Raw genomic sequence first — 19,975 nt, forward strand, 5'->3', positions numbered from 1 at the left:
TAACAGCATTCCGTGCGCCTTTGGCGTCTAGTCATGCCGGCCACATGACCACGGAGACGTCCTCGGACACGCGCTGGCTCTTCGGCTTTGAAACGGAGATGAGCACTGGCCCCTAGAGTCGGAATCGACTAGCACGCATGTGTGGGGGAACCTTTACCTTTTTTATATATGGGGGGGAAAAACAAATACAAAAGCAAGTACAAGAAATGTTGTGAAGTATTTCCTATAGAGGCGTGATCAACTTACTTTGCAAATTTCACAGTAGTCGCATTGCGAGGTACAAATCCTGTATGAAACTGGATCTGGAACATCTTCATTGATGCCATCTTGAAAAGGAACCAAAAAAAGAGAAAGGAATAAGACGTGCCAGTGAAGCTACATTACCCAGAAGACACAAATCCTCGTCTCGCTACCTTCAGTGTTTCATTACATATATTTTCTGACTGCCATTCTTGTGTTACCATAAAAGGCCTTTGGCTCTGAAACAGTTTATCTTGCACCCAAAGATTTCCTGTGGTCAATAAATTTATTCCTAGCATTTGAAGCCAAGCCTCTTTTTTTCTAGGCTCAGGGCAGCGGGAATCAAAGTCAGCCAACTATCTTGGCCAACAAAGAAGCTGAATTAGTAACTAAATCTTGTCGTGAATAAATCTCAAGCATTTCAACCACTATAGATTCAGAATAATCTGTATTTTATGCAACAATCTGCAGAAACTTCGTATTTATGTATCTCTTGAAATGTTTAATTTTTTTTTTTTAAAAAATGCTGGCCCTCAAAGATTAAAACCACAGCACTTTAACTCTAAAATTTCCCTTTCACTTTTGACATTTTTTTCTGCAGCAGCTGTTGTTGGTTAACGTAATGTCCGATAATGCTTTTATTTCTACTTATACAACTTGTTTCTTAAAAATCAGTTCAGCTCAAGAAAGTAGCGAAGTGAAAAATGAAGAAATGGTTTTCGATTTATAGAATATTAAATATTACCAAGTGGTAAGAAAAAAGGTCTACCCAATGGCATTTTCATAACTTATATGACCACAGGAGTCCCCATCTTGATTGTTACCTTGGCTTGGAGTCTGCCACCTAAAGTGGACCTGGCGTGATAGATCACAATGAGGACATCTCCCTGGACGGTGATGTCTAATGGGATGACCGCTTTCCCATCTTCCATTTTGAAATCCCTAAGGAGGATAAGCATAGACGAGATTTTAAGCTCTGAAGGCAGTTGTAATTCATTCTACCAGTTTATTAGTTCATTGCCTCCCTTTTTAAAGTACCGATGGCGATATTCCAACACATCTGCTCTCCTACACCTGGACTCATGGGCAATCATGCACGCCATACAAAAGTCAAATACTCCCTAATCTGATTTTGACTTCTACAGGTGTACCAAGTCAAAATTCATTTGCTTTAATTTATTAAAAGATATGGTCACAAACTAAAAACGATCTGAACTATGTGTATGTGTGTGCCTTCAAGTCACACACTATCCAGATTAGTTCCTGCAGTTTTCTTGGCAAGGTTTTTTTTGGGAAGTGGTTTGCCATTGCTTTCTTCCTAAGGTTAAGAAAGGGGAACTAGCTGACTTCATTCCTTAAGGTGGGATTAAAACTCATGGTTTCCTGGTTTCTAGCCTGGTATTTTAACCGTTTTCACAAAACTGGCTCTCTAAAAATGTTTAAGGATTGCTCATACAGTTATAGTATTATAAGCTAAGATTAGTAGAAGCAAATCCATCTTTGTCTACCTACTTTTATGACAAAGCTAAGACTTTTGGGATGGTCCTGCATGTCTTGAAAATGTAAACAAGGATGAAGATTAGCCATACCCAAAATTTTATTTTGGTGTGGGTCATTAAATAACAGGCTTTTCTCTCTCTCAACCCAAAATCGGATCATGACCTGATTTGGGAACTCCCAAATTACGTAGCCAATTGTTTCTATGATAGTTTGGCTAAGTACCTTACGAACTGATCAACAAACCACAAAAACACAAACATTCCTTGCACAAGCATATTTCAGGGGGACCGCTGTTCTAAAATTATATATTAATATTTGCAGCAGATATTCACAACTTCCTGTTTCTTACTGACACTGGACTCCAGCTGTAAAAATGCCAATATTAAATGGGGGGGGGTGGTTGTTACAGTTCTACTCCCATCGACTCTCAGCTTTCCTGACAACTGGATGATGGGAATGGTAGACTATTATATCTGAACTCCAAAGAGAACAAAATTCAGGCAAATCTGCCTTTATTTTAAGGGAACATCCAGTCACACATAAAGCTTGAAAGACTGACACCCCTCCCGCCTGGCTCTTTTTCATCTGATGTCCAGCTTAGGCTCCAGGCTAAAGCAGGGGAAAACAGTGAACAAAGCCAGTCCATCAGCCTTGATAAAATTTCAACTTCTCTTTTTCTTTCTACACTTAAGAATTCTGCCTTTCTGCACAATAATCAAATAAAGCATCTAATAAAATAACCACTGCATGAATTAGTACCTGCATCTGATAGTTCATTGCCAGCCACAAAGATGTAGTTAGATACGAAGGCACCAATGGATGTCCTTCCCACCCTACACCACATCATCGCAAGAGACAAAATGGTGGCTGTCGGAAAATCCCACTTACTTCATTTTATCATATTCTTCTGAGGTAGTGGTTATTCTTTCATCTCCAACATAAACTTCACAGAAAGGCCTGCAGCCGTTACGCTGCTTGCTGAAGAGAGGAACTGGAGTCATGATGATTGACTTTATGAGGATTGGCTTGCTGTGAGGAATAATGGGCTCATCTGCCATCATGTCACACATGTATTCAATATACCTGGGAGCACGTAAGAACATGGTCAACATATACAGTCAAACAAGGCTGCATGAGCCAAGTCAATGCAATACAGTTTCAAACATACATATCAGAATAGTCAATCTCATCAATAAGTGTGCAACGGCATGTATTGTTTCTCCTACTATTATGCTGTACATAGTTAAACAGTATTGTAACACAGAGGTACTCTGAGAAGAATAAAGCCATCTTCTTTCAGTTCGTATAACCCCATAACTGGGAGACATGCTTGCTATAAACCCGTGTTTCTCAACCTTGGTAGCTTGAAGATGTGTAGACGATGTGTAGACTTCAACTCCCAGAATTCTCCAGCCAACATGGAGACGTCTTCAAGTTGCCAAGTTGAGAAACACTGCTATAGACCAATGGCTGAACCACAAGAGTGTTTTGCATGTTTAATTTAAGCGAGCATCATTAAACTCATACTAAGAAACAAATGACTTCACAAAAAAAGATATTTTTTTTATTAATGTTTCATTTGTTAGATCATACTTACTTCCTATGCCCTAAAGAGAGGTCTAAATATGCAGCTGAGCAATGTTTGAGGAGCAAATGGTTGTAATAAGGCTTATGGGGTTGTCATAATCTCTGCAGTTTTATTATTATATTCCCTCTTTTTGTACTCCTATCTCTACGTTCGAATTTTTTATCAATGAAAAATGTATCAGAAGCCTCAAAAATAAATTAATTTGAAATCTAAATACATTTAAAAATCATGACCTTTAAAAAGGCATGAACTTTATCAGCAAAGTAAGGCAGCATCTGAATGATAGATGAGAAAAAGGAGCTCTCAATAGCTGAAAAGAGGAAATCAGTGCTATCTTGTAGAATGAACAGATTCACACAATATGCTATGCCTACTGTGGTTGAGCTTAGCATGCTACATGAGCCCAGACTAAAGTCAAATTGTGGTTAAGGAAAGATGTCTAAATTGCAGGCTGCCATAACCAATTTATCAGGAATTAAATTTCCTTAAACATTGTTTTGTTGGTTGGATCAATCTGGGATTAACAGTTAGCTGTCAGTTAAGCCATTAGTCCTCCAGGACATGAGGTAAAAAGAGTGGTACAGCTGAGTCATTCCCATAATAACATTTTCACTGCTCCTGCTATGTTACTAGGCCTCGTGGCACACAGACACTATGTTTAAAACCCAAATGAGTTAGGGGATGTTAGCTTTCTTCCAGTCTGCATGTAACAGCCTTGACTTTATTGTGGCCATATTTTTATTTTTTTCCCCAATCAAAACAAACAAAATGTCAGAAAATGATGGGCGATGAAAAGATTGGTGGGATATTAAATTAAAAAGAAGGGGGGAATGAAAAACTCCAGTCAGGTCTGGCACCTATGCTGGATTTGCAGGAATGCTTTAATTGGAAAGTGACCTAAGCATTGTTTGATATTAATGCCAATACTACAATTATAAAAACATCTCACTGTGGACTGTACGAAAAGGATAGGACCCTGAGGAACCAAATGCCTTTGTAAGAAGACACACTTCACTGATCTGCTTACACCTCCTTACTACTCTGCAAATTTTGAAGAAAAAAAAAGAGTACGATTTGTCTTTAAGGAAACAGGTTGATTCTGCAAACAACGTACCTCTTATGCGATGGCCAAATGCCGGGAGGACAACGTTTCATGCTAAACATATAAACAGCAGCTTCAGCCGTGGTGAAGAGGCGACAGAAACATAGGAAAGAACAGACAACGACTGCCGATGCTGCTCTTCCGTCCTATGAAAAAACACAGCCCCATCAAAGAGGGGAATTACTGAAAATCAAGCAAAATGTGCATCAACTATTGGCAAGAAAATCTCCTCTCTTTTCTGTGAATTGCTCACCTATTTATATCCCACTTCTCTTCCCCGCCCACCCCGTCAAACTGTGGCTGAATTGCACCTATTACTGATCATTGACTGCAACAAAAGATTTGACTTGATTTAATATAGCTGAGGAAAAGCCTCCTCGTCTGTAGATTGAGAAAATACAGTCTGCAGTCTCAAGGTTACTTTCCAAACCCAATATTCAAGCTAGGGTTGCCTTACCGAATTGCATTTATATATGAAAATCCAAATTAGACATAAGATTTAATACTATGGGGGAAGAACTTCCCCTCCGGAATGTATAGTCCTATAAATAGATGATTCCAAACCATTCAGACTCCTATTATAAAGGAGGTTCCTCAATCTGCTAATCATTTTGTTTGCCTACTTCTGCTCATGTGTCTGCCATGTGGTAATCATGATTTCAAAATTCCTCTGCTAAGAAATCAGTTTTGCAGTTTGGCAAGAATGATCCAGAGGCTGGAGAAAAAGAATTGTCATACCAGGATACCACATAGCGGATACTTTTGACTTCAGAACAATTCATTCATTCATTCATTCATTCATTCATTCATTCATTCATTCATTCACTCACTCACTCACTCACTTACTTATTTATAAACTTTATTGGCTGCCCATCTTACCTAAGTGTAATTCTGGGCAGCTTACAGACATTAAAAATACATCTACATCAAAATCAGCCTTGCCTGGTAAAGCTACACCCTCTTTATCCCCACCAGTGCCTGAACTCCAGCAACCAAAAAATAATAATAATCATCCTTCCCCTTATTTTAAATCTTTAGCATTGAATTAAAATCTTAGATTTATGTCACGGTGTATAGATCTTCCCAATATATATTAGTTTATGGTTTTATGATACTCTGCCCCCAAGCTATTCACGGTGAATTTTAAATGACTACAGATAGTCCTCAATGTATGACCATAATTGAGCCTAACATTTTTGTTGTCAAATAAGACATTTATTTAGTGAATTTTAAAGTTCTTAAGTGAATCACTGCAGCTGTTAAGTTAACGACACAGCTGTTAAGTGAATCTGGCTTCCCCATTTGACTTTGCTTGTCAGAAGGTGACAAAAGGAGATCACGTGATCCCTTACTTACAAGGCAATGCACAATGCAAACATTCTTTGGATCTTGCTTCAGCCACGAATGCATGTTCTTACAGATGCTATAAAGGTTTTGAAGGCTTGGTGTACGCCTTGCCGGCCAACCACATTCAGATACCTGTTAAGGGAACACTTTGATTTATTAAATCTAATATACTGCCAACTATTATCACAATTTTTTTTAAAAAAATGCCAAGTCTTCAATTTAACCGATCCCACAGATGCGATCAAGCCCTTTCTTTTCCTGGAAACAACGGTGCTAAACTGGTGCAACGGCTACCTGTTTTTCCCGTAACAAATTGCACATTGTGTCCATTTTAAATCTGAAATGTCCTTTGATCTTTTTGGAACTCTCTGAATGAAAGGTTTAAAGGGGGGGGGGAAAGAAGAAGGGCGATATTGCAAGGATATTACTTGTGTCTACAAAAGCATAGAGGGAAAGTCATTCCAGGTTCTTTAGGACATAGTTTTAAAAGACAGTAAGTTAGCTTTATCTAATTCTCCTAAAACTTATTATCTTTTTTTAATAATAATAATAATAAGTTGGAAGGGACCTTGGAGGTCATCTAGTCCAACCCCCTGCTCAGGCGGAAACCCTATACCATTTCAGACAAATGGTTCTCCAGTCTCTTCTTAAAAACTTCCAGTGTTGGAGCATTCACCACTTCTGGAGGCAGGTTGTTCCACTGGTTAGTTGTTCTAACTGTCAGGAAGTTTCTCCTTAGTTCTAGGTTGCTTCTCTCCTTGACTAGTTTCCATCCGTTGCTTCTTGTCCTGCTTTCAGGTGCTTTGGAGAATAGCTTGGCTCCCTCTTCTTTGTGGTAGCCCCTGAGATATTGGAACACTGCTATCATGTCACCCCTCACCCTTCTCTTCGTTAAACTACAGATACCCAATTCCAGCAACCGTTCCCTATATGTTTTAGCCTCCAGTCCCCCAATCATCTTTGTTGCTCTTCTCTGTACCCTTTCTAGAGTCTCAACATCTTTTTTACATCGTGGTGACCAAAACTGGATGCAGTATTCCAGGTGTGGCCTTACCAAGGCATTGTAAAGTGGTATTAGTACTTCACTTGATCTTGATTCTATCCCTCTGTTAATGCAGCCTAGCACTGTGTTGGCTTTTTTGGCAGCTGCAGCACACTGCTGGCTCATACTGAAGTGATTGTCTACAAGGACTCCGAGATCCCTCTCACAGTTACTACTATTGAGCAAGGTACCACCTATACTATACCTGTGCATTTGATTTTTCCTGCCTAAATGTAGAACCTTACTTTTTTCACCATTGAATTTCATTTTGTTAGATAGCGCCCAGTGTTCGAGTCTGTCCAGATCCTCCTGTATTTTAAGCCTATCTTCTGGAGTATTGGCTATTCCTGCCAGCTTGGTGTCGTCTGCAAATTTGATGAGTTCCCCATCTATCCCCTCATCCAAATCGTTAATGAAGATATTGAAGAGCACTGGGCCCAGAACAGAGCCCTGGGGCACCCCACTACACACTTCCTTCCATGTAGATGCAGTTCCATTGAGGACCACACACTGAGTATGGCCTATCAGCCAGCTACAAATCCATCTGGTGGTGATGCTATCTAACCCACATTTTTCTATCTTATCAAGTAGTAGGTTGTGATCTACTTTATCAAATGCCTTACTGAAGTTAATATAATTAACTTGCCATACTAACATTGGCTTTTTTGAAATCTCCTTTAGATTAATTGATTTGTTGACAGTGCTGCTCCTATTTTCAAACATTCTGAAACTTCACCGGTCTTTTGTGGTAATAAGGCAGAAGCAGCACTACTGCAGGCAGAATACAAGGTTGCCCAGTCCATTACAGGGCTGGTAGCCAATTGAAATTTGTAAACAGGATATGATTGGCAACAGTCTTCCTCTTATGGATTCCTGGAATATGATGGTTTGGGTTGTGTAAAATCATATCTGAAACGTTTACTTCCAGAAAAACCTCCAGAAGTCAGATCAGCCTAGTCTGGAGGAGGAACAGACTGTCTTGAGTGTTCTTTGGAAGGTTTTGTCTCTGAAAGGGAATATTTGGCATATCCCTAATTCAGAGAGTGCTTCCTGGGAACCTCGAAAAACCCTACAAGCACATCGCATTTTCTAGCAGCAAGTTTCAATGTTATAAGAGCTTATCCAATAATGGGGGCAACTCACAGCTTATGTGTGATTCCTCCTCTCCACCCCAAGGCTTTGAGGCAGCCCACAGAGCTTCGTTTGTCACTAAACTTTACCAGCATAGAATGGCACTGAAATAGCTTGGAAGCGATGGCCGTTCAGAATTAAGATGCATATATAAAATGATATGCACTTGGAACTTATGCGTAAGTTAAACAAAACCAAATCCATTAATATTTGGAAACAGATTTGCTAATGTTTTTGAATGGTCTTTCTCTTAATTTCAAATTATTAAAACTGGCAGAATACAAACACACACAAATTCTTTCAACAGGCTGTTTCTTTCTTAAGAATTGCTACTAGCAGAGGCAAAGGTATATGCGAGAGTATGTGTTATTTTGTCTGTAAATAATTTCATATCCTGTTCAATAGATCTTCTGGATACATCTAGCAGGAACTACCACATCTACTCTCCTTCTTGTCTATTTATATATTTAGTTTATGAAATATTCCTTTCTTCTTTTGATTCCTCCTCCTTCCATTTTACTGGCAATCTCTTCTTCTCTTTGAAGAAGATTGAATGAAGCCTTCAGGCTAAAAAAAAAAGAGTTTGAGCTTTGATGATGGTCGGAGGTCTGCTTGAAAATTTTTCTTTCAAACTATAGACCAGGGGTGTCGAACTGCCAGCCCGCAGGCCAGATGCGTCATGCCAAAACCGCGCCCACCCTATTGCCAGAAGTGGAAAAAAATTCACCATACGTTGCGACACGTCAGGTGACGTTGCGAGTTCGACACCCCTGCTATAGACGCAGTCTTACTATTTTCATACCAAGATAAGGAAGATGTACCATGAGATGGGCAATACTGCCACGTACCAAACATAATGGAGGAAAGTAATACTACTTTACACACCCTATTGTGAAATCTGGAGGGCCGATATGATCTTGGAGACAGATTGTAGACAGCATAGCGTCCAGGATGTTTTGAGTCCAAGAAAAGCCGCACGTCTTCGATATTATTTTTTATAGCAGACTCAACACCTTCTGCCGGAAATGACATCACTAGAGAACGAAGGGAAAAAGTTAAAAAAAAAAACCAGTCAGGGCTGAACTCAATATATTTAATCTGCTGTTAAAGAAAACCACGTTTAATAAAAAATAATAATAATCATACCAGCAATTCTGGATGTAATGTAGGATATATCCAAATCTCCTTTTGCATAACTGAAATATATATTAAAAAGAACTCGAGTTAAAAGTTAGAATGTTCATCAAACAAGACCCACCACCTGTTCTCTCTATCCCCAAGAGATGGTCAAAAATGTGATTCTCCAAGATCTGAACTATGGGAGATAGACTACAAAATCTAGAATAACACTGGTTAATACATTTTTGAGAAAAAAAACAATTACCTCAAAACTGAAGGATTCTGATCATTGCCTTAGAATCTAAGGCTTAGATAATAGGCTTTATCAAATTAACTTTTTTCAAGCAGGGTGCGGGGAAAATATTCTTTGGGAGAAATCTGCATCTGTCCAGCTAATGGTAACTACAAGTATATCTGTATTCCTACAGCATGCCCAGTGGTGAGGTATGCTGGGAATAATAGTTTGGCAAATATCCTGAGGGTTGCAGGTTTCCTCTTCCTAGATTGTATCAATGCTCTGCGAAATTAATAGGCTCCTTTGCTATTACATCAACTGCAAAAAGTCCTTCAAGATACAACAGGTACAGAGGTGGCAATCCTCCACTCTCTTTTGTACTCTACACAAATGACACTAAATGGCTACAGAGGGAAGGAGGAGGAACAGGAGGCAGAAGTAGAATAGTACGGTAGTTCTCAATTTACAACCTTTCACTTAGTGACTGTTTGAAGTTACAATGGCACTGAACAAAGTGATTTATGACTGTTTTTCACACTTATGACCACTGCAGTATCCCAATAGCCGTGTGATCAAAATTCGGGCGCTTGGCAACTGGCACATATTAAGATGGCTGCAGCATCGCAGGGGTCATGTGATCCCCTTTTGCAACCTTCTGACAAGCAAAGTTAATGGGGAAGCCAGAATCACTTAACCGTGTTACTAACTTGGCTGCAGTGATTCACTTAACAACTGTGGCAATAAAGGTCATAAAATGGGTTAAAACTCACCTAACTGTCTCGCTTAGCAATGGAAATTTTGGGGTCAATTGTGGTCATAAGTTGAGAACTACCTGTAGTGAACGTATTAGGCCATACAATACAGAGATTAGCATTAATGAAAGTGGTCTACAAAATAACGATCAATTATGCAGTGTGACATAATGGTGAATCAATCTCAAGCAGTGAACTGGACGATAACTAATATTATGCAGGAAAAAGGTTAATTTAAGTCGGCACAGATTTTTTTTTTAAGATGGCATTTTTAGAGTTGAAAAACAGATTCAGTAAGCTAGAGAAGTTAAAGAAAACACCCACATCCACACACAAAAGTGACAAATCCTTTAACCAGCTATTTGAGGTCTACCTTCCACATTTATGCTCAGGATTTCCCTCTTCCTTTAATCAACTATTAACTATTATTCCTTAATCAACTATCAACTGAGACTTGATCTCCCTTGCCAATTTGCTTCACAGCAAAGCTATGAATTGAGCAAAATTCTTCCTGAACGATGGCCTGGACTACATAGGTGAAGGAGAGAGGGAATGTCTGGAAATTATGGGCACTGCAAATGAAACTATTCGGAAGGAGCCGGTAGGCTGGCCTAGGCCTACAGCATCTTAATTAGCACATTTTGAGATGTTAATAATCTCAATAACTGACCAATTTTGGGAGGCCGCCTAACAAACCACATTTGTCCAAGTCAGTGGATTCTTAGTTTGGTCTAAGTAGAACTATGTGCAAAATTGGGCAAGAAACCAGCAAGCCCTTGGGGTGTCAATTGCCCTTCTCTATCCTACGTAACAAAGATATGGTTAACTTAAATGGGAGTTTTGATATTTATACAGTAGCTTAAATTTTTCATGGGGCCTGGATACCAGAGCCAGAGTTTTATGTAGGGAGCCATTTTTATCCATTCTTTAGTGTTTGCAACAACTTTTTTTTTCCATTTTGTGGAGATCTGAACATGTAACAATCCCTACGGAGATCATTATATAGTGTGTGCATATTTCAATTCAGTTGCTGCAATACGCTTACTGGAATTATTCCTTTCAGAAAATGGTTTTAGTTTGAATAGGTTAATTCAATTTATTATTTATTATTTATTTATTAATTTAATTTCTATACCGTCCTTCTTTCGAAGGACTCAGGGCGGTGTACAGGGCAATAAAAATACAATATACAAAAGTTAAAAATAAGATTAAATAGAACTAGCCCATTACAATAAATAATTAAAAATTATTAAAAATTATTACAAATTAAAATACCCCAAACCCATTAGACCAGGCCGGCTTGTTCAAATAGGTAAGTTTTCAGATCACGGCGGAAAGAGCGAAGGTCAGGAGCCATCCGGAGCTCAACCGGCAAGCGGTTCCACAGGTCTGGCGCGCCCACAGAGAATGCTCTCCCCCTGGGGGCCGCCAGCCGACACTCTGACCGACGGCACCCTGAGGAGGCCCTCTGTGTGGGAGCGCACAGGACGATTTAACATGGTTCACAGAGGTTATTTTATCTGGCTACACACACCCCTAAAAATACAGCCCCATTCTTTCTCAAGTCCTAAAAATAACACAGAAATCAAGGATTTCAGTGACAATACTTCACAGTAATCTGCTTCCTACTATGTGTGTACCTACTGGAGGAGCAAAAAACAGCCAGGAATACTAGATATAGCAATTTAGTGGGCTAATGAAAAAAAACAAAAAACTCTAAAGTTGTACATGTACCAAGAATATGATACTAAATATAAATGTAACTGAGAACGTAATGACAATGTGTTAATTCCTAAGGTTATAGGTCTACATACATGCATGTGTTAAAGCAATGAGCAGAGATCACAAGGCACAGGTAAAACCTGAGAGTTCAGAAAAAAGTTTGGAGTTTCATAATGACTGTAGCATGCACACACAGTACAAATACTAACGTAGTGAAGAAATATTTACCTTGGGCTGCTAAGGAACATGAGTATGGAATGATGAAAAGCAATGGGGAAAAATGGGTAAGGAAAGAAGCATCACACACAAAATCCAAAAGTAAAACAAAACAAAACAGAAGTCACCCAAAAAGCCAAAGTAAAGATACGGGGGGGGGGGGGGGGGGAATGGAACTTTCCAAATCAAATTCTGCTTTTGTTTTTCCTTGCCCCAAATGCTTTAGCCCACATTAAACTGGATGGATACCATTATGAATAACAAGAACCATCAATGTGGGTGAGAGCCAATACTGACAACTCTTCCCAAACTTAGTTGACTATTTTCACAAATATTGCTTATTTATTTATTTATTTATTTATTTATTTTATATACCGCCCTTCTCCCGAAGGACTCGGGGCGGTGTACAGAGCAAGGTAAGTATACAGTAAAGCAATAGTAAAACAAGTGAAACCTCAAAATCTATCAGGCCAGGTCGGCTTGCTGGAATAGGTAGGTTTTTAAGTCCCGCCGGAAGGTGCGAAGGTCGGGGGCCATCCGGATTTCGGCTGGCAAGCAGTTCCAAAGGGTTGGCGCACCCACCGAGAATGCTCTCCCCCTGGGGGCTTATGCCAGACGGATGCACTTGTGTTTCCGTGATATATTCCAAGAGATACAGTAATTTTTCATTTCTTTCTACCAATTAAAATGTTGCTTATTTCCAGCTAAGAATGCTTGGGTCAAATTATAAATGTTCACCAGATACAAAAAAATCTACTCCGATCCAATAATTTATGTTATCTCTCATTATATACCACAGCCTTCTTTGGCCTGAAGTTTTCAAGTTAGGTTAAGAGTACTACTTATGGATTTTCCAGCCAGCAAATGTTCCAAAACATCTGATCATTACCTAAGAAATCAAATTATTTTCAGTGAAGCCCATTTAGGGGTTCAAAATATAAGTTAATATATAATACGCAAGTGGACAAACTTTGCTATATTATATAATAGAACAGTCATTAAGAAAGAACAGAACACTAATCCTGCTGGATATATAGAGATAATATGTGACTCTATAGATCTTGAATAAATATAAAAGATGCCCTATAAAAGTGGAAATAACATCACTGTGTTAGGATACCCATGCACATGTATTCTCACGGGAGCAATAAAGAAACTAATGATCACTTTGTCCACTTTAGTAAAATCCTTGATTGTGTTTCCTAGTTGTTGTTTTTTTGTAAGAATTAATTTCACTATATTGGAGTGAAATTAGGTTGTCAATATTGAAGGATCAATCGCTTTTGAGTTCTTGCCCCATCAAATCTTATCCTGTGGCTCAAACCATGAAGCACCAACTAAAATACACTACTGCAGACATGTCAAACACAAGGCCCGGGGGCCAGATCCAGCCCGCGAAGTGGTTTCATGTGGCCCGCGAAGCCATCCTGGAAACAGTGAGGGAACGGCCCCCACTACCTTGGCCCTGGCCCAGAGACCCTCCTTCTGCCAGAGACCCTCAGATCTGTCCCACTCCTGCCCAGGCCCCCATAGGCACCCTTGATGCGAACGATGTAGAGCTGGCCATGCCCACCCAGTAGGCCATATGCACTCTAGCCACGCCCACCCAGTAGGCCATGCCCACCCTGGCCACACCCACCCGGCCCCCTGAGGGCAACCGCAATGCTGATGCGGCCCTCAGTGAAATTGAGTTTGACACCCCTGCACTACTGGTAGTAAATGTAAGATTTTTTTCCCCCCTAAAGTGGGAGGTCAAATGTTTTTCCCACTGTCGCTACCCAAATGCCAAATAATATAAAAGCTCAGAAACCCTGAGACATCAACCCATGAAATATGACAAGGCATCTCCTGAGGTCCTTCACCTTGCCCAGGAAAGACCCCGCTTGAAAGAAACGATTCCAGGCCATCCCAATGAGAATTCCCTCTGACAGTATATAGCTGCTAGCATTCAAGGACTGAGTGACTAGCAAAAAAGGTAAACCTAAACCTAAGTGAGCTATTTGACACTGAACCATTGTCTTGGTTCCAGGCCAGCAACAGAATGACATCATGGAACAGTATGTGGGTTAAATGATATATGATTGGTTGGCCTAATCTGATGTCATAATCCCTCCAGAATACTAGACCTGAAACCCACCCCCCCCCCTATAAATCAGTTGCACTTGCTGTTAGCTAAATACTTAACAGTCTCATAAACTTTTCATCCAATTAGGCTGCTGAACAGCAGAGAAAGAAGTATGTTCTTTTTCCGGTCTAACTGGTTATTTCTTCCTTGCATAAAATGCATGAAGACTTTGAATTATGTGAAAACTGTTCTATGGATTAACACCGAGATGGAGGACTCTGCCTCTTTTTCCCACTGATCTGTTCAATAGAGTAGTTATCCTTCAGAAGGTACCAGTCACATACCGGACTACCTAAGATTAAAAAAAAAAGTCCATATAGCTCTCTGATCCTATGATGAGTAGTTACTTTAACCTTCGGGATACCCAAATAAGTTATTTTCTTTCATTCCAAGTTTGCAGTACACTGAAGATAAAAAACCATATGAAGATCGATGAAACCGACATACTGTTATAGATTTCTTTGCCGCTACCCAAAGAACAGAAGTTCCCATCCTTTTAAGCAGATCATTAAATTGTCATCAAAGCCTCCTTCAGAGCCTATATAAACAAACCTTTTCCTCTTGAGCAATGAAGTAACAACCATCGTTCTCTGCCCCTCAAATGTGCAAAGAGGAATCGATTCATGCTGAAGTCGCACCAGGCAACAATATTTCGGCACACAGAATGCAGCATAGTACAAGGGTATTTGTGAACCAATAACAACAGCAGCAGCAACAACACTGAATACTACAGAAAAGATGGCACTCAAGATTTGTTATTAGAATATCATCTTCCCTCACTGACTTATCTGCAGGGGCATCAATGATCTCGAGATGACGGAAACTTTGGTCTAATACCTGACTCCCAATGTGACAGTGTGTCATCTACTGTATTTTTTTATTTTTATTTTTTATTTTAATTCCATTTATATCCCGCCCTTCTCCGAAGACTCAGGGCGGCTTACAAGCTTAGCAGTAGCCTTCATTCTATGTAGATGCCTGCTTATTAGGGCTTTCACACACCCCACCAAGCGGCATTATTACAAAGTCAGCTTAATTGCCCCCAACAATCTGGGTCCTCATTTTACCTACCTCGGAAGGATGGAAGGCTGAGTCAACCTTGAGCCTGGTGGGATGCGAACCTGCACTAATTGCAGGCAGCTGGTGTTACTTAAGGAGGCATTAGCCCACTGCTCCACCAAGGCTCTGTGAATAGCTTGTCCAGCATTTTGTCCAGTTCTTTGCCCTATCTGTTTTTTAAAAAAAAATATTCTTGCAGTTTAGGGAAAAAAAACAAATGGGAAAATAGCATGTAGCAAAGCCAATCACTATAAACATAACTTACAGTTCCTTTGATCAAATTTAGAAAATAAAATAGCGAGTAATTGCAATCCCGGGATTTGTTTTATGTTCTGTCATACATCGGGTCTGGATGGGGAGGAACAGACTTCAACTCAACCCCGACAAGACCGAGTGGCTTTGCATACCTTCATCCCGGGTCTATTCGGATATTCCATCTCTTTCTATGGGGGGTGAATTATTACCCCCCGTAGATAGGGCTCGCAACTTGGGAGTCCTCCTAGATTCACGGCTCACCTTGGAAGATCACATGGTGGCTGTGACTAGGGGGGCTTTCGCCCAGGTTCGCCTGGTGCGCCAGTTGCGGCCCTATCTAAGCCGGGATGATTTATGCACGGTCACTCACGCGCTCGTGACCTCTCGTCTAGACTACTGCAACGCTCTCTACATGGGGCTTCCCTTGAGGACCACCCGGAGGCTCCAACTGGTACAGAATGCAGCCGCGAGAGTTGTGTTGGGAGTCTCCCGATACTCCCATGTCACACCTCTGCTCCGTGAGCTGCATTGGTTACCAGTTGTCTTCCGGGTGAGATTCAAGGTGCTAGTAATGGTGTTTAAAGCCCTACATGGCAGGGGTCCGGAGTACCTTAGGGAACACCTGCTGCCGGCGTCTACTTCCCTCCGCCCTGTGCGTTCCCACAGAGAGGGCCTCCTCAGGGTGCCACCGGTCAGAGAATGTCGACTGGTGGCCCCCAGGGGGAGATCCTTCTCTGTGGGCGCCCCGGAGCTATGGAACCAGTTACCGGTTGAGCTCCGGACGGCGCCCGATCTTCGCTCCTTTCGCCGCGATCTGAAAACATACTTGTTCGAGCAAGCCGGCCTGGCCTGAGGGGGGATTGGTGGGGTTTTTACTATTTTTTATTGGGGTTTTTAGTATGTATTAACTGTATTTTTTAATTGGGCATGTATTTAATTACCTTTTATCTTTTGTAAATTTCTGTGTTTTATTCTTGCCCTGTACACCGCCCTGAGTCCTTCGGGAGAAGGGCGGTATAGAAATATTAATAATAATAATAATAATAATAATAATAATAATAATAATAATAATAATAATAATAATAATAATAATAATAATAATAATAATAATAATAATAATAATAAGGGTTTCTGTGATCGGCCAGATTTAGCATGACAACCATTACAGGTGTTCAAATTCTCAAATGTGCCCAAATCACCTGCCCCACCCCATGAAAATCCTGGTGTAGAGCAGATGCAAAACTATGTAAAAAATAATAATAATAATCCTCTGCTTTAGGAGAAAATAGACTAATACGACCACAGATTCAATTAATTCCATTTCACTCATACACCAGATATTATATTCAAAAATTACTGCAATAAAACAAAAGCAAAAAAACAAACAGGGCTTCTCATGTTAGTAAGGCAACTTAATCCTGCAGGCCTTAAAAAAAATGCAAATCCATCTCATTACTCCTCATCCCATCTTGGCATTTTTTGAAAACAAACATCACATGGGTCACTCTGAACTCTCTGTTCCCATGCCCACGCTTCTTCTCAGACAATAACTGAAAGAAAAAAATGAAATGATCCACACAACCTCAAATGATTTAGAAACTATGAGTTGCTAAGGCGACACAGAACAGAGCAAGCCTTGAATGGTTACTACTGTCTTATCTAACATGTGAGCTAGATCCCAAACTAGATTAGAGGCGAAGCATAGCTTCAGTGAACAAATAAATGAGTGTTTGGGACCATTAATGATGTTATTTTGAGCCTTACAGCATGATTCTAGAGCTTTAGTGGCTGGGAAATGATTCTAACTGAAAAGCCAGCTAGCTTGACAGCCCTGTTTTTAGCAATTCTCAGCTATGATTCCTCATATTCCTGCCACCTTGAACACACCATTGGTGATGTAATTTGCAATGCAACATCCATAAGGGAATAATTTGACTGGATTCTAGTTGTTTTTCATATGTAAATTAGGTGTGCTAGTTTAAAGTCTAAGCATTAAGGATAATTCCAAAATGACAGTATAACATGCAATAAAAACAACTGAAACACTAAAAATCATTTTTAAAAAGCATTCCACTATAGTTGGAAATCCCCTTCATAGATTACTGCCTTGTCGTGGCGAAGGGGCTTGCGTAATTCAATGAAGCTATGAGCTATGCCGTGCAGGGCCACCCAAGACGGAAAGGTCATAGCAGAGAGTTCTGACAAAACGTGATCCACTGGAGAAGGAAATGGCAACCCACTCCAGTATCTTTGCCATGAAAACTCTATGGACAGTACCAAAAGGCAAAACGATATGACGCTGGAAGATGAGCCCCTCAGGTCGGAAGGCGTCCAATATGCTACTGGGGAAGAGCAGAGGGCTAGTACTAGTAGCGCCAGAAAGAATGAAGCGACTGGGCCAAAGCCGAAAGGACGCTGAGCTGTGGATGTGTCTGGTGGTGAAAGGAAAGTCCGATGCTGTAAACATTTTTTCTCCATAGGAACCTGGAATGTAAGATCCATGAATCAAGGCAAGCTGGACGTGGTCAAACAAGAGATGACAAGACTGAACATCGACATCTTAGGTATCAGCGAACTAAAATGGACAGGAATGGCTGAATTTAATTCAGATGACCATCATGTATACTACTGCCGGCAAGAATCCCTCAGAAGAAATGGAGTAGCCTTCATAGTCAATAAAAGAATAGGAAAAGCAATACTGGGATACAATCCTCAAAATGACAGAATGATTTCAGTTTGAATCCAAGGCAAACCATTCAATATCACAGTAGTCCAAGTCTATGCCCCAACCACCAGTGCTGAAGAGGATGAAATTGACCGGTTCTATGAAGCCCTACAGCACTTTATAGAACTAACACCAAAAAATGATGTTCTTATCATCATGGGGGATTGGAATGCTAAAGTAGGAAGCCAAAAGATAACCGGAATAACAGGCAAGTTTGGCCTTGGAGTGCAAAATGAAGCAGGGCACAGGCTGATAGAATTCTGTCAAGAGAATACAATGGTCATAGCAAACACTCTTTTCCAACAACCCAAGAGACGGCTCTACACATGGACATCACCAGACGGTCAACACAGAAATCAGATTGACTATATGCTCTGCAGCCAAAGATGGAGAAGCTCTATACAGTCAGTAAAAACAAGACCAGGAGCTGACTGTGGCTCAGACCATGAGCTTCTCCTTGCAAAGTTTAGGCTTAAACTGAAGAAAGTAGGGAAAAGCACTAGGCCACTCAGGTATGAATTAAATCATATCCCTGTTGAATATACAGTAGAGGTGACAAATAGATTTAAGGAATTAGATCTGATAGACAGAGTGCCTGAAGAACTATGGACAGAGGTTCGCAACATTGTACAACAGGTAGCAACCAAAACCATCCCAAAGAAAAAGAAATGCAAGAAAGCAAAATGGCTGTCTGAGGAAGCTTTGCAAATAGCTGAGGAAAGGAGGGAAGCGAAAGGCAAGGGAGAAAAAGAAAGATACACCCAATTGAATGCAGAATTCCAAAGAATAGCTAGAAGAGATAAGAATGCCTTCTTAAATGAACAATGCAAAGAAATAGAAGAAAACAATAGAATAGGGAGGACCAGAGATCTTTTCAAGAAAATTGGAGAGATGAACATTTCATGCAAAAATGGGCATGATAAAGGACCAAAATGGCAGAGACCTAACAGAGGCAGAAGAGATTAAGAAGAGGTGGCAAAATTACACAGAAGAACTATACAAGAATGAGCTTAACGTCCCTGATAATCACAATGAGGTGGTCACTGACCTCGAGACAGACATCCTAGAATGTGAAGAGAAGTGAGCCTTAGAAAATCTGAGCAACAACAAAGCTAGTGGCGGTTACAGAATTCCAGCTGAGCTATTCAAAATCTTAAAAGACGATGCAGTAAAAGTGCTACACTCAATTTGCCAGCAAATCTGGAAAACTCAACAGTGGCCACAGGATTGGAAAAGATCAGTTTACATTCCAATTCCAAAGAAAGGCAGTGCCAAAGAATGTTCAAACTATTGCACCATTGCACTCATTTCTCATGCTAGTAAAGTCATGCTTAAAATCCTACAAGCTAGACTTCAGCAGTATGTGGCTCGAGAACTACCAGAAGTACAGGCAGGATTGCAAAGAGGCAGAGGAACTAGAGATCAAATTGCCAACATACGCTGGATCATGGAGAAAGCTAGGGAGTTCCAGAAAAACATCTACTTCTGCTTCATTGACTATACTAAAGCCTTTGATTGTGTGGATCATAACAAACTGTGGCAAGTTCTTAAAGAGATGGGCGTACCAGACCATCTTATCTGTCTCTTGAGAAACCTATATGTGGGCCAAGAAGCAACAGCGAGAACTGGACACGGATTATGAAATTTAGGGACAGTAACCTGACCATGGTAAGTACTTTGGAAAATCTTTCTTTTTTTAAAAATTAGAGATTATGACTTCATTTTTTATAAGGTTGACTCAGCCTTCCGTCCTTTCGAGGTAGGTAAAATGAGGACCCAGATTGTTGGGGGCAATTAAGCTGACTTTGTAATAATGC

At 40.3% G+C, this 19,975-nt stretch overlaps 1 protein-coding gene across 3 annotated transcripts in view; it reads right to left on the bottom strand.

Annotated features, from left to right (window-relative positions):
- The window catches only part of GAK (cyclin G associated kinase), an 85,770-nt gene that overhangs the window by 28,286 nt on the left and 37,509 nt on the right, over window positions 1-19,975 (bottom strand). For all 3 annotated transcript variants that reach the window (XM_081317531.1, XM_081317530.1, XM_081317529.1), the window contains exons 12-18: window positions 9,097-9,146; window positions 8,836-8,984; window positions 5,787-5,909; window positions 4,443-4,576; window positions 2,629-2,823; window positions 1,065-1,182; window positions 247-326 (exon numbers count right to left, since the gene is read on the bottom strand). In XM_081317531.1, the coding sequence (XP_081173657.1) occupies window positions 247-326; window positions 1,065-1,182; window positions 2,629-2,823; window positions 4,443-4,576; window positions 5,787-5,909; window positions 8,836-8,984; window positions 9,097-9,146 (849 nt within the window). The remainder of the gene's footprint in view (window positions 1-246; window positions 327-1,064; window positions 1,183-2,628; window positions 2,824-4,442; window positions 4,577-5,786; window positions 5,910-8,835; window positions 8,985-9,096; window positions 9,147-19,975) is intronic.

Source organism: Vipera berus (assembly GCF_964194415.1).
Source record: "Vipera berus genome assembly, chromosome: 2".
NCBI classification, from domain to species: Eukaryota; Metazoa; Chordata; class Lepidosauria; order Squamata; family Viperidae; genus Vipera; species Vipera berus.